Source organism: Lissotriton vulgaris, chromosome 11 (assembly GCF_964263255.1).
Source record: "Lissotriton vulgaris chromosome 11, aLisVul1.2, whole genome shotgun sequence".
Classification (NCBI taxonomy): domain Eukaryota; kingdom Metazoa; phylum Chordata; class Amphibia; order Caudata; family Salamandridae; genus Lissotriton; species Lissotriton vulgaris.
Window position 1 is genome coordinate 404,108,970 of NC_141699.1, and position 24,121 is coordinate 404,133,090.

The following is a 24,121-nucleotide window of genomic DNA, read 5'->3' on the forward strand; positions in this document are numbered from 1 at the left end:
AGTGACAGCATATAGGATGTTAGAAGCACCTTTCAGTATCAAATAACGAAAGAGCTACCTATGAAACAAATGGTAGGAAAACCAAACCACAGATCACTCAACATTCTAAGCAATGTTCTGAGGAAGGTATCGAATCTGATAGTGAATGGTACTTACCACTTGTTCCTCTTTGTTTTCCGGTGTTTTGTGGACTGCACTGTATGCCTGGGTCTTGGTCAGGGCAGACATGTTAATGGTAAGATGCATGTTTTTTTGGAGAAATGTGTAGCTACTGTGTAAACACAATCAGCATGCTTGAAGTGGACTCATCTTATTTTTCCCTGTGGCCCATCAACCATTTGGCTTCACTTTTAACAAAATTTACAGCTTACCACAAAAGTGTCTGTCCTGACACAGACCCGGGAGCCAAGTGGGTGACAACACATCAACAGCAACACTCTAGCACGTGAGGATTGTCTGATAAAGTTATATATATTTATTTATAAACATTTTTTAATGGTAGCTATACAGTATTGAGAGTGATCAGTTTAACGGACAGCCATTGGCAGGTTCTAATATATCAGTCAAAGTTATAGCACTGGTACCAGGTTTATTGAGCACATACCTACTTTAAAGTATCTGATTTTGTTAGTGTTCAGGTAATTTAATGAGATTTACCGCTATAATAAAATTGCTTAGTACCTTACCAGTTGTAGGGTGATTAAAGGGTAATCTTCATGCAAAAATTGGATGTTTGCGGTCTCACAAAATGTAAAGTGATATCATCTATTACAGAAGTAAGTCTCAGCGGGTGGTTCCAAATAGTTCCGAATATAGAGGATAATACAGAGTGGCATAATGAAAATATTTAACTGCCCTTGGATTTTCATACAATCAAAGCACTCAAGACATCAGCGTCAGTAGCCACTTGCACCAAGTGACATCTAAGTTTCTTGATCTTTTCTTCTGCCATTGCAAGGAAGGGGTTCAGTGAAGTTAAAAGGACAGGAAAAGAAAGGGGGGGAATTTTCCTTTTGACAAAACTCAAAAGCAGAACTTTGAAAAGACTGAATTGCTTTTCACAATCGAGGAAAAAATCCAGTGAAAAAGTGGGCAGTTTAATACACAGTCTCTAGTATGAAGACATTCGAGAAACCTCACAGCCTTACAAAAAAAAAAAAAAACAGACATACAAGGAAAAACCACTGTGGAATGCATCAAATCAATTTTGGACCAGGCTACACAAGCAGGATCCCTGGGGTCAAAACCTTTTTTCCATGTTACGGACAGCACTCAAAAAGGAGAGGCGAGGATTTAGACAGATATTCTAGTGATTGCACTGCATAAATATACAATTTGCGTAAAAAGTAGGAGGAGCAAGGAGAAAAGAAAGTTGGGAACTAGCAATATTTTAGGCCAAAGAAATAAAAGAGAGACTCATCTGTGAATAAACTAGGGATTTCGAAAGTATGAACTGGATGGCAGCTTGACTGAGCTCTTCAGTTCGGATGGCATAACAGGCGTTTTTGGAATGCCCTAACATTACAAAAGGCAGGGATTCAGAGGGAAGGGAGCTTTGGTGGTTTGAGCGAGAGTGCCCATGAGGGAAAGTGCAGAGCCATCACTCTTCCTTTGTGGGTTTACAGGGGTCAACATGTACATCTCCGCTCTGGCTTGCTCAGGAAGTTGCCCGGAAGGGTTCAGACGGTGATCTTTTGAGACAAAAATCAAAAGCAATTCGAAAAGTAAGCACGTCAGCCATGTCACTGCTTGCACAAGCTTTCTGCAGTTACACTTAAAATATGCAACAAGTTGAAAAGAGCCGATTAGAGTATTCTTGAAAGCTAGGCTAGGATCCAGCGTACATTTTAACCCGATGCTCCCTGTAGACCTCTGTCTTTATGACCTTGCTGAAAATGAACTTTGTCGAGTATCTCTTTCTAGAATACACTGCTTCATTCAAGAGATTATAAAGCAAGGATAGAGCTCCTAAAAGTGTGCAAAGGAAAAGAAAAAGGAAATCAAGCAAAGTTAACCCACTTACCAGTGAGTAACCAACTACAGCCATCTTTTAGACCGTGCTTTAAAACAGCGGTACACAAATGAGGTAATAATTATTTGTCAACTAGGTCATCAATGCTCATTTTATCATCCTTGGAAGGAAACACCACAAACCGAATCTGTAAAGATGTGGGCAATTGAAATATTTCTTATATATCTAAAGGAGAACCGTGCCATTTATGCAATGATTAGAAGTATTTTAATAATGGAAAAAATAATAGATAAACCAGTTTTTTTCTTTTAATAAGGACCTGCTGCCATAGAATTCTGACTCTCCACTGCAGGGTAGTTAGCTGCCAAAAATAACAGAATGCACATTTCACATCCGGGGACATGTCTAGGCAAAGTTTACAGAGTGTTGTAGTCAAAACAAAAAAAAGTTCCTGAAAAGATCAATTTTTTTAATGCTACTGCGCCTGCATGAGGAGCGTATGTACCGCATGTTAATATCAATAATGGAAAGCAATTGGAGTTGCAGATTACTACTACTGAACATTAGCTCTGAAAACAAACATAAAACACACAAAAAAATAGAACAGTACGTAAAAGCTACTTCATCTACACAGTAATCTGGCACAGGTTACTTTTTATGGGCTTCCGATCTTGGAGGAAAGAAAACGGGGTTCAAACTAGTCCGCAAGGAGAACAGCTTCATGTGTGCTACTTCTATTTCTCAGAATAGTCATGCTGAATCTTCAGTGCATTCCAGAGGGAAATATTCAAAAACACTATCATGAATTGATGGCAGAGGTAGGAAAGCACCATTCTCCCCTCCCAAAGTGTTCTTCCGTGGCAACTAAATCTTCCATCTCGCTCTAACAACAGGGCAACCCAGCACAGTCATTCTGTACCCCTTGCAGTGCGAGTTGAATGGAAGAAGTTACTTACCTGTAACAACAGTTTCTTCAATGTGGATATCATCAGATTAACCAGTTTAGAATTTGCTGCTGCTGAGGTCTTAACTAACAGCGCAGGGAATATTCAAAGCTTGCGAATCTGAAGCAGATAACCACATAGGAGAAGGCCCAGTTACTAAGGTGGCATGGGGTCCTGTAGGAGGAATTAGATGGTGCAAGAAACGCCATCTCAAAGTGGGACCCAGCATAAGGATACCTCGCAACCACTAAGCGAAAGGCGACTGTGGACACAGTACAAGCTCCAGCATCGCTTCTCATGCACAAACGCTGTGTGATAAAGTTATAAATAGAATGGGAGTGGGGAACTCAGCGAGTCTGCATAGTGAGCTGTGGAGGCAGAGTCCACTGAATCGCCTAGCGCATTCTATGATGAATATGTAAGCTCAACGGACAGATTGGCCACTATCTTCATGAGCTTCAAGGCTCACAAGGAAGCTTGCTGAAAAGTAAACAAATTCTTGGGCTCCTAAAGTAATTCAACAGGTTGAATGTTCAATCTTAAAGGCGTGAAGTTCCTTCGGTGAAGTTCAAACAGCAGGCAGTGCCGGTACTGTCAAAGGCTGTGACTGCTTGGCACAGGCAGACCGCCAGGGATCCTGTATGAGGCTAGTTGTCCAACTACAAGGTCCACCCTTCCAGTACAGAGAAGCAGCTCAGGATTCAATGGTCTTGAGAATCAGCTGCCAATCAAACCTGAGCAATGTTGGCTTAAAAAACGTGACAATAACCACCGAGCATAACCCACAAAACAGGTGCAGATGATGTGAACACAAAACCTAAAGCACTCCTGATGCAGACTTCCGCAGAATCCCGCTGTATAAAATTCTTTGCAAATGGCACTAGGCTTGTAAATTAAGGATTGGCAGCCAGAACTCCGATCCTGGCTCTCTAGTTAGCTTTTTTGTATTTGTTTCAGGTTTCCCTTCAGAAGAGGAGGCGTATATCCATATCTCCTCGTGCCCAAACGTTGTCTGTTCGTAAAATTTGATAAGTGTTTTTGTTATGTTTTTAGCAGTTTACATTGCATACTTCTGTGTCCATTCCCGTGCTAGCCTGTTGTATCTGAAATAGAGAAAACAAGACCCAATCAGGACAGCAGAAGGCACAGGTGTTATCCACGTCATGCAAATTCTACAGTTTCACTGCCTTCTACAAAACTCTTCTTTGGCGACCCTGTAACATGGCTGTCTTAACTTAATTCGCAAAAAGTACACACGACAAAGCTGCATAAATGGACCAATAATATCAAGTATGAAAAAACATCAGAGTTGCGAGTCCTTGATTATCATTTCATGGGATTGAAGAAGTACATTTTTTGGAGTCAAAGCAGCATACAACACTACTGAACAAGCATTTGCAAAGCTATTAAGTCTGACCGTGGGAAGTCAGTACGTTGTTATTTTTTTTTTTACTTTTGCATTTAGCATAGTCCTCAAAAACAGAAATAAAATCATGTTGCTTACTAAACATGGGAGCCATATGCCTGCAATTATTAGCTCAAAGAAGATGCACAACTGTTTGTAACTTAATGTAACATGAAAACAGTTTAAAGACAAAGGATAACAAAATCGAAAGAAAAAGAGCAATGTGAAATTAAAGAATTGGGCCACCAGCCCTGGTACAGAAGTACATTTCTTTTTAGGTAGACGTGCATGTGTTCTGGAAAAATAATACTGTCATTCAATGAACGAGACTTCAACGAAAGCAATGCCTATGGTAAAGTTTTTGAAAAATATAACTTAATTATAGAAAAGACACCACTAATTGTCCTTTCCTGACCTAGAATTATGGTCATAAGGAAATAAATCTCAACCGAATCAAAAGTACTTGTTTTCCTATATAGGTAAAGGTTACATTAATCACTCATAGAAGAAATATTAAGGCTATTTATTATTCCTTAAAGCTTATTTTTTTCTTTTTAGTAACACATATTTTTACAAAACCATATATACAAACACAACTATACACAATTTATACAATATACACAAACGACATTTCAAAAATAACCAATTTGCTGGTCTAAACGGCCCACAACTATTTCAATGGAAGGACGTTGACTTATAATTATGTCACAACATTCCCTATATCCGGTCATCAACAAAAAGCAAATAAGGGCTCCAAAGAACGAGAGCCAATATTTTTTACAAAAAAATTGAAGTTGGTTTCCACAGAAGTGTGGTAAATGAACTGGTTTACTTATGTTTGAAAATCAAGCCTCTGGTTCCACATAGCGAAACACCACAAAGTGACAAAAAGACAACACAGAGTTCCGTTCGCGCTGGTCTTTCTGCAGCTCGGATAGAAATTCTACCCGAGCGGCAGCTTGCGCATGCAAGCTTACCATTCGCGAGTGGGAAACTCTGCTGCACTACGCGGAGAGGAGTTTTCTGCACTCGCAAGCTCTGCAGAGTGCAAAAAACTCTGCAAACTGAGTGAATGGAGCAGAGTTCACTGCTCAGGCCTAGTGAAAATGCTACATATACAAAAGTGGCAGGAAGCAAAGTGGAAGAATTTCAAAACAGCCTACACATTACCAATGCCAGTACAAATAAGCATTTGCAATGCAATAGGTCTCGCATTTACAAGAGTTTGAGCTATTGCATTGTAAAAGACAATGCCTTTTATTTGTTTTTAAAACCTATAAATAAAAGTCGTTGTCATTTACAATGCCCAAAACTCAAACTCTCGCAAATGCAAGACCTATTGCATTGCAAATGTGTGCTATACATTTTTTTTTTAAAGCGTTGAGAGAGGTGCCCTGTCTGCAACAGCAGGCAGGTCATAACTATCTGAGAAAATAGTGCTCGGAGGCTGTAATTAAAGCCTACCAAGTAACAACACATGTAACAGGGGGCGTCGCAATGGGAGGTTACAAAATGAAACCAGGCAGTACTATGGATGGACTACTAAACCTTTTGACCATTGAACAGCCAGTTTACATCAGCCTCACCCAAAACCTCATCCATAAACTACAAGTGGTGCTGAACGACGTAGCCAGGATGATATTCAGGCTCCCCAGCAGTGCTCACGCCACCCCCCTCCTATGTAAGCTACACTGGCTCCCCATTAAACAAAGTGAAAATTAGGAGGCCTTTGTATTGCCCATACAGCAATCTATGGAAATGCCCCTACATATATTAAAGACCGTCTCAAGAACTATGTTCCAGGCCGTACACTGAGATCCTCACAGGCCCGCCACCTGTCTATCCCACGTTGCGAAACGGTTTCCAAAGGGGGCAGAGCTTTCTCTGTCCTTCTTCCACAGTTTTGGAATCAGCTGCCGGACTACCTTCGTATGGAACTGACACTTCTCCCTTTCAAGAAGCAACTCAAGACCGTCCTCTTTAAGGAGGCCTTGAATACAGTTTGACTATCCTTTCCCTCCGCTACCATTGACACGACAGCCTACAGGCTTTGCTTTTCTCTCTAGAAGCGCTTAGAGACCTGTTTGTGATTTAGCTCTATATAAAAAAAAACGAACATAACTTCAAGTCCCTACCTCAATACAGCATGCCTCACAGAGCAGTGCATGCGCTGCCCAGGTTCAACCTAAAAATGTAGGGATTTTAATGACTCCCTGTATTAGTTCCAGCTCTCCAACCGAAGAACTGAGAAAAAAACTCCTCTTTAGGACTCTACCGGCAAGGGGGGAGGACTTCTAGTCTAGCCTAAATCAACTACTCAGCTCTTGTATGGGGGGCTCGATTTCCAGGCGACTGTTAAAGATATTATGCTGACATACAAACCGGACTGTGGCCCTAGATAGACTGCGGCCCTGTCAATTGCAATTACTACTGCCCGACTATGCATTTCAAGATCTTGGATTAACTCCATAGTGCCTACGAAGTCTGAGTGGTGGGTTCTATTCTGCCAGATTTTAAAACTAGAACTGGGTATTTCTAGTACAAGCAGGGGAAACGGCCTTGAGCGCTTCAAACGTATTTGGCCTATTTTGTGCATTTCTGATTAGTTGATCTGTTGATTTTTCTGACAGCTGTAACCTATTATTTAATTTCTCCTCAAACGTTGTGTCAATTCTAGGTACGTATCCTAATGTCATTTGTGACTGATGCAGTCTGGTGATAGTTTTCAACTCTTTAAAAGTTAAATAAAAATATTTTTAAAATGGTTTTTCATTCCGAGTTGGTTCTTCTTGTTCCATTTTTGGTGGATCAGTTACTATCAAGTCTGCAGTAAACGAAAGCAGCGTCTGAAGGTAGCCCCAACTTCCAGTCAAAACTTCCACACTCTTCTCCCCCCCACCCCACAAATTGACACATGATCACTTATTTTTGGTGTTTCTTTTACAAAAAAGTACTCTGAATAGGATTTATACATATCAGTTATAATATGTTTCTACATTGAAATGCATCTTCTTGACGGCATAACTGGTATCTTAAGCGTGACAATATTACCAGTGGTTTGAAGAATCCCAATAACTTGAGCACATGAAAGTAACTTTAATAAGGAATCTGCACAATAATGCAGTACGTATAAAAACGATTAGGAAATGCAGGGTAATGAGTGGAAACAGTATGACCAATGATAACCCTTACGTTTGACAACATCACTAACTCTGTGCTCCTACATAATAGTGTGCGATCCTTCCCAAAGCACATGAGTTCCTTGTCACCGTTCTAAGCTTTATATTCATTTATTTATAAAGTTTTATATAGCGCGGACTTGACCCTAGTAGGGTATCAGAGCACTTTACAATTGGTTAGGCAAGACAAAAATATGACATCCAAGCAATACAAATGCTGTAAATACTCACTGCAAATCGGGAGGAGGTCAATGACGACCAACGGAGTGTGAGCCCAGGTTGGGATACTGCAAAAGTTACATTCCATATGCGGAGTCCGAGTTCTAGTGTAGATATTTACCCATATCTAGTATCAGCTTTGTGGGATCATAACTCTACAGGAAACTCACTACCAGCTCCACTGGGTCACCACAGCCACACCTGAAATTCTGAGATTATAGCTTCTGTGCATTACCATCAGCTTCACTTGGATTCCCGCTTCTGCAGATTGCCAGTATCAGCTTCTCCGGGACTACTGGTTCTCCAGCAGAAGAGGAGTCCCGTTAGTAAACAGCTGAGAATTAAGTGGGTGGCTACTCCTAGTGCCCAAGAGCCACCACCCGGCTGGTAAAACGGACAACTGTATTACTAGTTCATGCTTGCAGATTTAGATGCATTCTGAACCCCCTGGTCTCTACCCTTCTCATACATTAGAGGACAGTACCTTGAGTTATCGAGGTGGCTCTCCTATAACTGGCTTATCGTGCTGCACCAGCTTAACTCAAGTAGACACCCTTCTGCTGCAAGCAGCGTATAAAGAGACCAGAAAGAAAGTCACAACTTCTAAGAATTTGTAGAACTAATTGGTGCAACCAGCCATCATATTTTTTCCTGGCACGTCTGTCTCAAACATCATTTACTCCATTATCTTTATACTCTCCGTACCAAGATAACAGCACCTCCCTAGTTATTCACACACAACAGAAGAAAAACACGTCCCATCTAGTTTGAAAAAAAATAAACTTTTCCAACTACACTTCCTTGAAGATGCAGAAGGTGTGTGTGTGGGTAAGAGCTTTAGCCCCCCCCAATAGGGGTAATTAAGAGCTATATAAATACTACAATACAATGGCTGAAACGGGCTGATCCATTTCTCCATGCTGTTGTGGGCGGATGCAAACCGTGAATGACCACTAGAGACCGATGGATTAGGAGATCAAATCCAAATACCGTCTATGCATGTGTGTATTTTCTTCTTATTTTAATTTAACTACACGAGGACTGCAAAACATCTAAAGGTGTCTCTAGGCAAGACCTAAAAACATGAAGTTCCTGCTGATAACAAAAACAAGCACTCAAAAAACCAATAGGTCTGGATTAAATATGCTAACACAGGCAGCGTTACCACATTAGAGCAAGACTAGGGTGACCACCCCTTCAGGTTGTTATGGGCATTGTTTCCAGACATGGCATTCTGTGTGATAGCCTAGTAGTGCATTCTTGGTGCTTAAGTCTTGTGTTGCCTCCACAGTGAACTCACTGGGCTAGCACAATGAAATGCATTAAACTTCCACTAACAAAATATTATGGAAGGACCACACTCTGCGGCTTCCCCCTATCTACAACCGCACCACTAAGAGTCTCTATCAATGCTGCAGCAAGACTCATCACTGGATCAAAAAGACGCTCACACATCTCCCCCGACTTAAAATCTCTGAACTGGTTACCCTATGAAGCCAGAATACACCTGAAAATTGCGTGCATGACTCATAAGGCCTTACACCACAATTCGCCTAGCTGCATCGCACAGAAATTGACAATGTCAGGAGGCTCAAGAACAACAAGAAGCGCACAAACTCTCCTCCTGAAACCACAAAAATTCCACAAGACAAAAACTTACAAACGATCCTTCTCAGGGATGGCCCCCGGGATTTGGAATGCCCTCCCTCCAGAAATAAGACTTATCTCATCCACTGCATCCTTCAAAAAGGAAGTCAAATCGATCCTCCTGGCTAAACTCACTTGAACCTAAACTGTGTAAATACTATTTAACTGTTTCTCTTTCCCCTATATTACATTGTTCTTGTCTTCTCATTCTATGTAAAGCGCTCTGATATCTGTAAGGATCTTGTTCGCGCTATATAAAACCTTGAAAATGAAATATGGATTAGTGAGTGAAAAGTTCAGGACTGGAGACAATGTCTGGAATGACCTGGAGTGAGGTGGTCACGATGCACGAGGGGCAGGAAAGAGCACCAGTAATGGACAGATAAATCTATGGTTGCAAATGAGTCCTCATACAGATTAATGCAAGCACTTGAGTGGAGGGTGGAAGGGTACATCCAAAAGACATGAATATTCCACACGGGTATTGTCAAACCTTACGGCGGTGACACATTTCTCATTCACTTATTTTTTTCTATGTGGTCATTTAAAAAAAGGTTTTGTACAATTGTTGAGCTAGTTTGCAGTTTTTGCAGTATGACATGAAAAAGTTACATGGAGAGATAGATAGATGAAACTGTAAAAACATAAAGGTGGAATATTCTGGCGCTGCATTGAACTGAGAATGTTTCTAGCTGCTGTGCAGCAAGCAGCTAAAGTTATAAAATGGTGTTCCACGTTATTGTGACATTTACATTTTGTAATATTAAACTTACAAGTAACTTTCGTGAAAATGATATTTACATGTGCACACGTGCACCAGACAGGGAGGCAAGACAGCGCCGGCGGAGCCTAAGAGGCGCCCAGGCAAGTACTCGTGTGAGGTAACTGCAGTGCCTGTACACACCTCCCAGGGCCAGAAGTGTAGAAATGTATGCTTAGTCAGGGATTGCTCCTGCTCTTCCTGGAGGGGACAGAAGGCCTGGGGGCATTCAGAGAGCCCATGTAATAAACCTGAGTCATATGGATCCATTTCTTCCCAGTAAAGCGTTACTTCTTAGGTCGTTTTTTTCCTGGAAAACTACATTTCCTTGCCATATCCCATTTTTGCTGTGTTGTAGCTTTATGTGATTACCCAAATAAAATGTATTCATTCTTAAATAAGCTGATCTTTTATGCATGTTTATCAATTTTGTGCACATTGTGCGAAGAGCAGTACATTTTCAAGGAGATGAGTTAATTTACCCCAAGGTGTCATGCTTTCAAACTAAACTGTAAAGAGTAGTTTTCTCCAGCCAATACAACCTTAACAAATGTCACATGCATAATATATCTATGCATGTATACGTTACATTCAGGTTTTTCCCTTTCAACCTGTGTTCCATCCCTCCCCTCTAGGACTCATCCCAAACCTTTCTGACTACTATAAACCCCCAAAACCTCTTTCTCAAACATTGGCCTCCGTTCTTTAGAGGTCACCCAGATAACTGGCAAACACAACCACTATTTACAAAAAAACACAACTTACTACTGCCACTTTCAAATCCATACCCATCATTCTATCCCTGCTCAAATCTACTAAAAGCACAATAAATCAAGAGCACAATTGTAAGACAACTAAAGCACAAAGAAAACAAAAATAACTAATTACTATTAACCTATAATCTTGTGTTCCGGAGTAGCGTGCTACTTGCTACAACGTGCTTTAACACCTCGTCAGAAGTAAGCGCTATATAATGAATATGCTACTTACCAGTATGCATCTGTTCTTGGCATGTAGGGCTGCTAACATTCATATCTTAGCATTAGATCGCCACCTAGTGTTGGGTCCGGATGATCGCACATTGTTGTCCTGGAAGAGTCTTCGAAGTATCCTGAGATGGGTGGCTCCTCCCCTGGACTACAGTGCGCATGGGCATCGGCTCCATCCCCAGATTGTTTTTCGCCATTGTGGCAGAGGATGGAGTGAAAAGTGTAAAGGATGTCCATGCTGATGATTGAATACAATAGTATATCTGCAGCTGCGACAGGCACCGGGGAGGAGGGTGGGCGATATGAATGTTAGCAGCCCTACATGCCAAGAACAGATGCATACTGGTAAGTAGCATATTCAGTTCGAGGCATGTGGGCTGCTAAATTCATATCTTAGCATAGAATACATAGCAGTCCCTCCATCAGCGGCGGTTGCCCGTGCCAGCTGCAGAAACCTGAAAAAGTGTCTTGAGAACAGCCTGCCCTACAGCCGCTTGCTGTTTGGAATGTACATCAACACAGTAGTGTTTTGTAAAGGTATGTGGTGTAATCCACGTGGCTGCTCTGCAAATGTCCTCTAGAGGAATGTTTCCTAGGAAAGCCATGGATGCCCCCAACTTGCGTGTGGAGTGTGCTTTTGGGGGTATTGTTAAAGTGCGCTTGGCTTTATGATAACAGATTTGAATGCACTTAACAATCCATCTGGCTATTCCAGCTTTGGAAATTGGGTTGCCTTTGTGTTGTGGTGAGAAGGCAACAAAGAGTTGTTTCGTCTTCCTAAAGTGTTGTGTCCTGTCCATGTAGTACATCAATGCCCTCCGTACGTCTAACGTATTGAGCATTCTTTCTGCCACCGTTTGTGGGTTCTGGAAGAATGCCGGCAAATCGATAGTTTGGTTGAGATGAAAATGTGACACCACCTTTGGAAGGAATTTGGGGTTAGTACGTAGCACTACCCTATTTGGATGAATCTGAATGAAAGGCTCTTGTATTGTGAGCGCTTGCAGCTCACTAACACGCCTTAGTGACGTAATCGCAATTAGGAAAGCAACTTTCCACGTTAGGAACTGCAGTTCACACGAGTGCATTGGCTCAAATGGTGGTCCCATTAGTCTGGTGAGGACCACATTGAGGTTCCACACCGGAGCTGGCGGTGTTCTTGGGGGAATGACTCGTTTCAAACCTTCAAGAAACGCTTTAATGGCAGGCACCCTGAAGACCGAGAGGTGCTGCCTATTTTGAAGGTAAGCTGCGATGGCGGATAGATGTATCCGAATAGAAGTGAACGCTAGCTTGCACTTCTAAAGGTGTAACAGATAGCAAATGATGTTAGGGATAGATGCATCTAGCGGGTTTATGTCATTGTCTGCACAGTAAATGACAAAACGTTTCCATTTTGCGGCATAGCATGCCCTGGTTGACGGCTTCCTCGCCTCCTTGATGATGTTCATGCATTCAGGAGGTAGGTTGAGGTATCCAAACTCTAAGACTTCAGGAGCCAGATCGCTAGGTTGAGCTGTTGCGGATCTGGATGCTGAATTTCTCCATGGTTCTGCGTCAGAAGTCTGGGCGTGAGGCGCAGTCTTTGATGCGGCACCACTGAGAGTTCGAGGAACGTGGTGTACCAGGCTTGGCGCGCCCACGTTGGAGCAACTAGGATGAGTGTCATCGAGTGTTGCCTTAGTTTTCTCGCCACCAGTGGTATCAGAGGTGTCGGGGGTAAAGCGTAAGCAAATTTGCCTGACCAGTTCATCCATATCGCATTGCCCTGCGATTGGGGGTGTGGGAACCTGGCGGCGAAGCTTTGGCATTTTGCGTTCTCCCTTGTGGCGAACAGGTCTATGTCTGGACGACCCCACCTTTGGAAGTACGGCTGGAGTACCGATGGATGTATCTCCCACTCGTGCATTTGATGACTGTATCTGCTGAGCAGATCCGCCATCTGATTGTCCTTCCCTGGGAGGTGTTCTGCCATGAGGAAGATGTTCCTCTGAATGGCCCACTTCCACATGCTCTGAGCCAGGTGAGACAGCTGTGGTGAGTGGGTGCCTCCCTGCTTTTGGATGTAGTACATCGCGGTCATGTTGTCCGTCCGGACTAACACCACCTTGTTGCACAGATGTACAATGAAGGACTTGAGTGCCATGAAGATCGCCATCAGTTCTAGATAGTTGATGTGCATCTTCTGCTGCTGCGTCGTCCATAGTCCCTGCACCGTGTAAGTGAGCAGATGAGCTCCCCATCCCTGGAGAGATGCGTCCGTTGTCAGGATAACCTGTGGCACTGGCTCCTGGAACAGTCGGCCCTTGCAAAGGTTGTGTGGAGTCCACCAATGCAGAGAGTTGTATGCCCGACTGGTAACCAACACTAGGTCTGTTAATTGTCCCTGAGCCTGTGTCCACTGATTTGCTAAGCACTCCTGGAGCGGGCGCATATGCAACCGTGCGTGAGGGACTATGAAGATGCAGGAGGCCATCATGCCTATCAACTGCATGAACACTCTTGCTGGAAGTGAGTGTCCCGGTCTGAACTTTTGGATTAAAGACTGTATGCCGTCTATCCTGACCTGGTTTGGTTGCGCCTTGGCCGTCAGGGTATTGATTGTTGCACCCAGAAACTGCCGGACATGTGCCGGCTGAAGGTGTGATTTTGGGTAATTCAACGAGAAACCCAGGTCGTGAAGGAGGTGAATGGTAGTCGACATGTCCGCGGCGCACTGCTGTTCCGACCTGGCTTGAACGAGCCAGTCGTCGAGGTAGGGGTAGACATGGATGTTCTGCCTCCTGAGGTGCGCTGCTACTGTCGCCAGACACTTGGTAAACACCCTTGGGGCAGTTGTGACTCCGAAGGGTAGGACTTTGAACTGATAATGCGTGCCCTGGATAGTGAACCTGAGGTACTTTCTGTGGGACGGATGTAGCGGAATGTGGAAATAAGCATCCTTGAGATCTAAGGTTGCTAAGAAGTCTCCTTTGTTTAACATAGGAAGAATCTGTTGCAGTGTAAGCATGTGGAAATGCTCTGACAGTATGTACAGATTGAGGGGACGGAGATCCAGAATTGGTCTGAGAGATCCGTCCTTCTTTGGAATGAGGAAGTACAGGGAATAAACCCCTGTGCCTTCCTCCCCCACTGGCACGAGCTCGATTGCCCCTTTTTGCAGCATCACCAACACTTCCTGCTGCAATAAGTGCAAGTGCTCTGCGGACATAGGTCTTTGCCTTGGTGGAATGTTGGGTGGAGTGGATTTTAACTCTAGACAATAACCGTACTGGATAAGCTGTCGCACCCACCTGTCTGTGGTGATGTTGATCCAGACGGGCAGGAACTGCTGTATTCTCCCCCCGACAGGTGTTAAGTGGTCGGGGGGCAGTGACAGAGAGTCACTGGCTGCTTGTGGCAGAGGAGCGTGAATTGTTGCCTCCTTTGCCGCGTCCTTTGTTGCTGTTTCCCCTGTAGCCCCTCTTGTTCTGTTTGGGGTACGAGGATTGTGCTCCACCTCTAGGGAACTGTGACTGTTGACCCAACTGTCCTCTGGTGACTCCACGGGCACCTGAGCGACGAAAATTATTGCCACGAAACTGCTGTGATTGTAGGGCCCCCATAGATTTAGCAGTTTCAGTGTCTTTTTTAATTTTTTCCAGGGTGGTGTCAACATCTGGACCAAACAGTCTATCCGGATTGACTGGCTGATTAAGTATGGTTGTTTGAATGTCAGGTTTGAACCCCGATATGCGGAGCCAAGCCTGTCTTCTGAGCATGACACTGGTGTTAATGGCCCTAGCGGCCGTGTCCGCGGCATCAAGTGCACACTTTATGGCCGCGTTGGAGATCAGTTGTCCTTCTTGTATAATCATTTTGGTGCCCTCTTGAAACTGCGGAGGCAGGTGTTCCACAATCTGCTCTAGTGTGTCGTAATGTGATCTATCATAACGTGCCAGTAGTGCCTGTGTATTTGCAATACGCCAGAAATTGGCGGCCTGCGCAGCCACTCTTTTGCCTCCTGCCTCTAGCACTTTGGACTCCTTATCCGGGGGAGGAGCTTCACCCGTTGTTTGGGAGTTGGCCCTTTTGCGTGCGTTTGCTACCACCAGGGAGTCAAGCGGCAACTGTCCTCGAATGTATGCAGGGTCTGCAGGCGCTGGTCTGTACTTTTTTTCAATACGTGGGTTGACCACCCTCGCCCTGGTAGGCTCTTTAAAGATGTCCGCAGCATGCTTGAGGACCCCTTTGAGCATAGGCAGTGTCTTTACAGTTCTTTCCGAAACTGAAAAGGTGTCGAATAGAAAGTCTTCCTCAACTGGGTCAGCATGCATGTCCACATCATGATTAGCAGCTGCCCTCTCAATGAGTGCATGAAAACCTGCAGAATCCTCTGTAGGGGATGCACGTGTACTGAAAGTCTGTGGGTCTTGTCCCACATCTTGGGTGCCTTGGTCCCCAATGGCATCATATGAATCTGGCTGTGCATCAGGTTCATTGACTGGGAACGTGTATTGTTAGTCTTCACCATAGCCCTCACTTTCAGAATGGTCTGGAGACGGTGTTGGGCTCCTTCCCAGAGGAGGCTGAATAGGTTCCATGAGGCCTGAGGCGTCCTGTGGAAACTTTTTCTTCTTTAGGGGGATGACATAGGATTCCACTGGCTGCGAAGTGATTTTCCTTTTGTAAAGGGTTAACTTCCCTGTGTCCGCGTCTATGAAACACTCCGAATCCTCTTCTGGGTCGAGCACCTGACCCGAAGATGCCCCTGCCGTCGAAGATTCCGACTTCTTTGGCGTCGATTTCGATGAAAAGGCCTTCGGCACCACTTTTGGCGGTAGAAGGAAGAGGAGTTTACTAGCGGGCTTGACCGGGAAGTCTGCCACCTTCTGCGTCGATGGCGTTGGAGTCGACGAAGAAAAAGCCTTCTCCCTAATTCTTTGTAGTGAAGAAGCAACGAGAGATGCGTCGGTGACCGATGTCTTTGGCACCGACGAGGTGGCCTTGCCTTCGGATGCGACGTTCCGTTGGTCTTTTGGAGGGATGGACGGCGCCGACCCCGAGTCCTTGGAGCGATGCGCAGATGTCCCCGTTGGAGCCGGGGCTGTGTCGCTTGCTTTGGCTGGCTTTGCCGGCGCCGGCGCGCTTGTCTTGTGCGTGCCACCCTTTTTAGAGGATCTCTCCTCCGGCGCCGATTTTGACCCTGTGGAATCGCCGTGTTTCTTCGACTTCTGCGGACCTGAGGTCGACGGAGTCGATGAGGCTGCCGGTTTATTTGTTTTTGCTGTTACGACCGCCATCTTAGGGACGATTGAGTCCTTAACTTTCGGTTTCGGGTCGGCCATTTTAGGTGCTGTCGAGACCGTTGCTTTCAGTTTCGGTTTCGAAACCCTCGGCGCAGCAAGTATGTCCGTGGCCGGGCCATCAGGCGGGGCCGTGGCTTGCGCTACAGGGTCTTGGGTAAGGCCGACAGGCGATCCCGCGACCCTCTCCTGATGTCCGTCAACTTCGGGGCATAGCTCGTCCCCTGAGCTATCTTCCGCGGCCCCATAAACCATATCGTCGTCTCCTACCTCGTCGACGTATTCAAGGCCTTGACCCACGACTCCGTCGTCGTCATATTCCGGATCAGCCTCGACCTCCGTCTCAGGCGGGGAGATTTGAAGATGATGGCTCTGGTCCTCCTCTTTTTGGTCGTCGAATATGTTTTCTGGATCCGGGGCCGCCTGTTTGGCCACAAGGCGCACCGCGCGCCGAATCGTGAGAGTCTTCTTCGACCTGAAACTCGCACAGGCCCTGCAACTTCCTTCGTCATGGTCTGGCGAAAGGCATTTATTACAGACCGGGTGCACGTCTATATGTGGGTATTTGGACCCACAGAGCGGACAAAGCTTAAACGGACTCCGCTCCATGTTGGGAACTTGGTGTCGAGTCGCGATGAGAAGGCCTCGATGTCCGAAGAGTAGTAAAAACTCCGCTGATTCCGGCTCCGAGAGACGGAAGAACTCGAGACCGTACGCAAACAATACCGACGTAAAGAACCCAAAGCCTTTTGGCCGTTAAGATTGATGTTTATTCGGTTCCGACGGAGAGACGTCGAGACCGCATCCGAACCCAATGGCGGAAAAAAACAATCTGGGGATGGAGCCGATGCCCATGCGCACTGTAGTCCAGGGGAGGAGCCACCCATCTCAGGATACTTCGAAGACTCTTCCAGGACAACAATGTGCGATCATCCGGACCCAACACTAGGTGGCGATCTAATGCTAAGATATGAATTTAGCAGCCCACTTGCCTCGAACATACAATTTACAATTAAATATGAAGCGAAAGTAAAAGGCATTGTAAGAGGAGTAGCGTGAAACCCAAGGGTGGGAAAGCTGGCCACAGACTTTGTGAATTATAAACAGCTGAGCTAAATAAATAAAAATACCTATTTTCTCTGACACCTGGTAGACTACAGCATTTTAACGCTGTCAAAAAGGCAAATGCTAAATCCTATTTTCAGGCTCAATAATACATTAGATGCAGGACAGGTCGACACTTGATTGAGAACAGTGACTATTGGTAAACCACCCTGACACCTGAATAAAAGTGAAGACTTCACCACAGCCAAAAATCTACTAGTTTACTTTGGGGGTAAAGAGCACTGAAGGAAAGTTTAGAAACTTAGAAGGCATACGTAGAACTCAACAAATTAAACGGCAAGCCAAACCGTGTTCTGAATGGCCCTGAGACCGTGTGTGTGGCCTACCTAGATGATATTGCTGTTTACGGCACTACAATAGTAGTAGCACCAGAAATCCTGCCCTACAAAGGTTGTTGGTTGTATTAAGGTGGGCCAATCTGACCATGAAAGCAACCAAGTAATAAACTAGTCGGTAGGTGGATAGAGGGAAGATTCAAACTCTGGAAGTTAAAGTCCAGGCAGGGATGAACTACCACAATCCATGTGAAAAGACCCTTGTATTTTACTGGGGATCTAGTAGCCCCCTTAAAAGTCTGCCGCTAAAGAAATAGTTCATTAAGATTATCTGGACTGGCAGTATCAGAAGGCCTTTAAAGACCAGAATAAAACCCTACAGAATGTCCTTGTACGATCAGCCTTTTATAGATGAATGCAAGGGAGTTGGAGCAGTCAAAACAGATTGGAAGGAGCATCTTACTGTCTTCAGAGGTAGAAAGCAAAAACGTGATAGGTGCAGTGCTTGAATTTATCTCAAATACTGGTAATTCAGAAGGGACATATTACATCCAATCTGTTTGTTGCTCCATATGTTGCTCTAGACAGGGACCACACATATGCAAAGCAGACTAGGTTTTGCTCCAGTAGAAAGATCAAAATGAAAATGTTTGGCTAGCTCCCCGCTAGATGGGATCACATGCAACTTCAGACGCGTTTTTAACTATTTAGGTCTAATCATTTAGGTACAGCTTGAGTCCAGTGGTAGTGAGTTTGGGGCAATTATGGACTGGAATGCAGCACGAGAAACTATCAGTGGCTGAGATTAATCCATGCACTGCAAGCATCACTTTATGTTTCATTTACAGATGTAGGCCACTCGGAGAACAGAACGGGACTGTTCTCAAACAGGAATAAACTTTCGGTCACAGCAGTCTATAATTTTACGGAGCTGGATTTATGGTCCAGATGGACCACAAACCTCTCACATGACTAATAACAAATACGGGAAAAACAAGCAATGGCAATGCCAATAGGCCTGGCTTTAAAGGAATGTTGCATGGTAAGTTGAAGCATAAGTAGATAGCATAGGAATGAATATGTATTTGTGTGAAAGAAAAAACTGTTGAATAATAGTTGTGTAGGTTAACAAGTAAGGTGACAATTTCATTGTCAAGCCAGACCTAAAGATTCATGCAAGCTAATCAGGTTAATGACTGCCATCCTTCCATTTGTGCCCCTGCCAGAGAAAAGCATAAATAAACAAGTTACTTACCTTGGGTAACACTTTTTTTTCTGGTGGATACAGTATCTGCCTGTGGAATCCTCACCTTTTTAATTACCCCATGCGCAGCATTCCACGGAAACTTATCCCCATAGCTCTCAAATGTTGACAAGGACGTCTCAATAGAACTGCTCCACGCAAAACTCCTCATGACGTGTTCGGAGCCATAAGAAGACCTCGTTGGCATGCTGACGTCAGTTCCACACATTCTTTCCGTGCCTTCGAGGCGAATGGGTGAACCAACTACGTTTCCACAAGTATACACAGTATACAGAAATTACGAAAGAAACTGGAAAGTTAAAACAGACATTTCCTAGTAATGAATACCACATCATTCCAAATATATCATAAGAAAACGCATGAAACACATGTCAATTGTTTTTCGGTATCAACGGGGAGGCGGGTGGGTCAGTGAGTAATCCACAGGCAGATACTGAATCCACCAGAAAAAGGGTTACCGAAGGTAAGTAACTTGTTCTTCAGATGGATACATCTGCCTGCTGATTCCTCACCTTTTGAATCGAATCCCCAGGCAGTCCCGCTCTCGGACAAGGGTGCCTTCATACTTATACCGAAAAATCTTGCAGCACAGAATGTGCAAAGCGGCTGTCCCTCATCACCTCAGTCTAAGCAATAATGCTTTGCGAAAGTTCAGAGGGAGGCCCAAGTTGCCGCCTTGCAGAGGTCTACAAAAGGGACAGCTCTAGCTAAACCCGAAGAAGACTTAGATCTAGTGGAATGAGATCGAATACCTTCAGGAGGCTCCTTTTTGGCCAGGGTGTAGCAGATCTTGATGCAGGGGATGATCCACATGGACAGCGTTCTCTTGTGGACAGACTTGCCCTTCATTGTGCACACGTAACCAATGAAGAGTTGGTCGTCCAACTTGAAGTCTTTAGTCCTGTCCAGGAAGAAGCTGACTGCCCTCTTAGGGTCCAGGCGGTGAAGTCTCTCCTCCTTTGAAGGGTAAGGGGGAGGATAGAATGTGGGTAACGTGACAGATTGCCCTAGGTGGAAGGGAGTAACCACCTTGGGCAGGAAAGTAGCTCTGGTCCTAAGAACCTTCTTATTTGCATGACATGAGGTAAATGGGGGGAGCTAAGGGTCTGCAGTTCACTAACGCTCCTGGCGGAAGTAATGGCAACCAGAAATATTGTCTTAAACGCCAGGAATCTCAAGGAACTACTATGTAGGGCCTCAAAGGGAGACCCCATTAAGAAAGTAATAACTAAATTTAAATCCACTGAGGCATGATAAAGGGAGTGGGAGGAAACCTATTAATGAGGCCCTTGAAGAACCTCATGACTATAAGAGATTTAAATAAAGAGGGTTGGTCTGGTAAGCAGAGAAAGGCCGACAAGTAGCCTTTGGCCATTGCTACTACACAACCCTGCTGTGCTAAGGAAAGAGAAACTGAGAATATCAGACAAATGGGCTCGTAAAGGATCAATCGCTCTCATACCATTTTACAAACCTCGCCCACCTACCGGAATAGACAGATTTCTGGCCAATAAAACTACATCCACCACATCCAGCAGGACAGAGAAAGAGCTCAGGTAGCGCCGTTCATCTCCAGGCATGTAGGTGCAGGCTCTAGAGGTGGGGGCGTAGAAACTGCCCCTGCTACTACGAGAGGAGGCCTGCCCTGAGAGGGAGACTGAGCGGAGGGTGCTATGAGAGGTAAAGGAGGTCTGTGTACCACATCCTTCTTGGCCAATGTGGGGCGATCAATCCGACTTGGGCACGGTCTTGGCGAACCTTCCTCAGGATCTGAGGAATCAAGAGTATGGGCGGAAACGCGTAAAGAAGCTGTGAGCCACAATCTAACTGAAACGCGTCCCCCAACGCTTCCCGCATCGGATACTGGAGACTGCAGAATGACAGGCAGTGCGCGTTCTCGTGAGTGGCAAGATCAAACAGAGGAAACTCCCACATCCTGAAAAGGAGAAGGACCACCACCGATTAAGACGCCACTTGTGATTGGCTTAGTACTGCTGACTAAGACAGTACAAACACCCATTCAGCACTCCGGCCAGATGATTCACAATCATACAAATCTGATTGTGCTGAGCAGAGGACCAGAGTTGCGGAGCTTCTCTGCAGACACAATACAACCCTATTCCTCCCTATTTGTATATGTACCACATCACAGTAGTGTTGTCAGTCAGGACCTGAACCGACTGACCGCAAAGGGAGGGAAGAAAGGCCTTGAGAGCCAAATGTATCCCCTCGCAATTCTAGAAGATTGATATCAAACAATCGTTCCTCTGGAGACCAAAGGCCTTTGACCTCTAGATACCCCAGATGAGCTCCCCATCCTAGAGTGGAGGCATCCGTTTTCACTGTGGCCACTGGAGATGGAGGTTGAAACTGCTTCCTTTGAGACAGGATGCCCAGAACACTCCACCATAACTGCTCCGCTGCAGTCTCTGGAGATTCTGACCACCTCCTTGAGATCTCTGTTGTGTTGAAACCACTGCCTGCGGAGGCACCACTGGAGTGCTCTCATGTGCCAGCAGGCATGGTTGACCAACAGTATGCAGGGAGCGAACAGACCGAGCAGGCACAAGACCTTCAAAACTGGAACAACCGCTCCATTTTGAAAAATAGGAACCATAGGCTGGATGTCTAGAATCCTCAGTGGAGGTGGGAAGACACGACTTACAGTAGTTTCCAGAAGCCAGTCGTCCAGATAGGGGCAAACAGGAATCCCTGACCTTCTGAGATGTGTTGCTATCACCGTCATCACCTTTGTGAAGACTTGTTGTGTAGATGTAAGACCAAACACAAGGACCGCAAACTGGTAGTGTTGAGATCCCACCGTAAAACGGAGATACTTCGGATGCGACTTGAGGATGGGATCGGGAAATACACATCCTGCAATCGACATCATCCAGTCTTCCTGCTGCCGCGCCAGAAGAACCTGAGCCAGGGTCAACATCTTGACCTTCTCCTGCTCGAGGTAAAAATTCAAGATCCTGAGGTTTGGGATCGGCCTCAATCGTCCATCCTTCTTGGGGATCAGGAAGTATCGGAATTAGCAACTCTGACCCCTTTCCTGCTCCGGTACAACCACTATCGCACCCTTCTGTAGCAAAGACAGAACCTCCGACTGCAGAAGCAACAAGAGAGGGGGGGGGGGGGGGGGGGGGGGGGGGAAACTCTTGGAAGAGAAGGGCATACCCATTTTCAACGAGATGCAAAATCCAGAGATCTGATGAACTAGATCTTCAATTTTGTAGAAAATGGGACACCCGAACTCCCACGTGGCCAACATGCTCCAGGATGGAGGATGTAAAGCTGCTTCCCTGTAGTACCACTTGGGGAATGGGAGATGAGGAGACTTGCTGCCGAGCTGTGCCTCGCAGGTGACCTCTACCCTTTCCTCTGTACAACCTTTACAGAAGGTTCGCCTGCTGCTGTTGCTGCCTGGCCCGAACGGAAGCAGTCTTGCCAAACCCACAAAGTTTGCAAGATCCAAAACCTCTGGGCTGGGACTGTAGACCCAACGATCTCGCTGTGGCTCTATCCTTGAAGCGCTGTAGCACAGAGTCTGCTTTGGTACTAAAGAGACGAGTACATCAAAAGGCAAGTCCAATAGTGTGGCCTGGACATCTGATGAAAACCCAGATCCCCTCAGCCAGGCATGCCTCCTGTTTGCCACAGAGTGATCCATAACTCTAGCAACAGTCAGCTGTATCCAGCCCGGAATGTATGACTTGACAGGCTGCAGCTTTCGTGTCCGATAGTACCTCTGCAAAATGACCCTGAAGTACTATCAGAGGTACTATGGCCCTCAGGTGATTCCCTAAGCGTCCTTGGGGATCACCTCCTTGCAGAATCCATCAGAGCATGGATTTATTGACCCAGCAGGCACAATGCATTTATGGATTTCAGAGCCACACTGGCTGAAGAAATCACCTTATTAGCCGATTGCTCCATTCTCTATCTTCAGGCATGTTTGGGAAAGAGTCCGTGGACTGATAGGTAGAGCATGATGCCTGGACTTCAGAGCTCTCAGGAGATGGGTGTGTGGAAAGGAAGCTGGATCACCAGACGCCACCTTATATCGCCTTGCAACTGATCTGGGGCAGTCATTGGCTTCCACCAAACCTCTAAAATGGGCTTGGTCAAAGCATCATTAAATGGAAGCAGAGGTTCCGATGCAGAAGGAGAAGGAAGCACCTCTGTTAAAATATTTGACTTTAGCTCTGCAGTTGATAAAGGCAAGTCCAGCAGATAAGCTGCCTTCCTTATAATGAAATGGTATGAGGAAACCTCTTGCAATGGAAGGCCGTTCGGTGAAGAGAGCTCGCACTCCGCAGATGTGTTCAAACCACTAGCCTCCTGTAGACCCTCAAATTCCTGAATAGGGTTAATAATTTCTCCCTCTTCAGCCTCTTCCTGCTGCTCCTGAAATCCTTCCTCCTCCAGCAGTCTCTGTGCCTCCCTTTGGGATTTCATACTGGGTACTGGTGTCGGCAGCGACAGGCACGGCGCCAGTGACTTCGGGACTGGTTTCGATGGAGGCTCCACAGGATTAGTGGAGGGTGACTGACCAGAGCTGGATAGTGCCAGAGAAGACTCCAACTGTGCTCTTCCCTTGAGGGAATGCACCGGCGTCGAGAACCTCGGCACCGGGAGAGGCCAACTTCCCGGGGTCATCAGCATGAATGGTGCCTGTGCAAGATGAGGCGGCAAACCTCCAAGGTTGAATGAAAGCGGTCCCTTGGAGCTAATAGGCACAAAAGCAGGGTTAACCGTCCTGGCAAACATGCCATACATCGCATTCAAGAAATGCAAAGGATCCGTACCTGGAGCCGGAAAGGGTGAGTACGGATCTGGTACCACCGGTTCAGAGACAGCTCGAGGAAACTATTTGACTGGCTCTGGTTGGGGCGCCGGCGACACAGGAGCCGGTATTGGAGAGGCAGACGGCATAGTCATCGCTTCTTTGGATGCTGGAGAGACTCTTGGAGCCAGAGAGTGTGCCGAAGTCACCTGAGGCGAAGGGGAAGGAGAGACTTCATCCTTGCAGTGACGCCATAGTTCCGGGG

General features: G+C 45.6%; 1 protein-coding gene across 1 annotated transcript in view; it reads right to left on the minus strand.

The window, feature by feature from the left end:
- Positions 1-452: 452 nt before the first annotated feature.
- Positions 453-24,121, minus strand: part of UBE2D4 (ubiquitin conjugating enzyme E2 D4) — a 362,319-nt gene continuing 338,650 nt past the window's right edge. Inside the window, exon 7 of the mRNA XM_086943450.1 lies at positions 453-4,019. Within this exon, the coding sequence (XP_086799576.1) occupies positions 3,974-4,019 (46 nt within the window). The 3' untranslated portion in view covers positions 453-3,973. The remainder of the gene's footprint in view (positions 4,020-24,121) is intronic.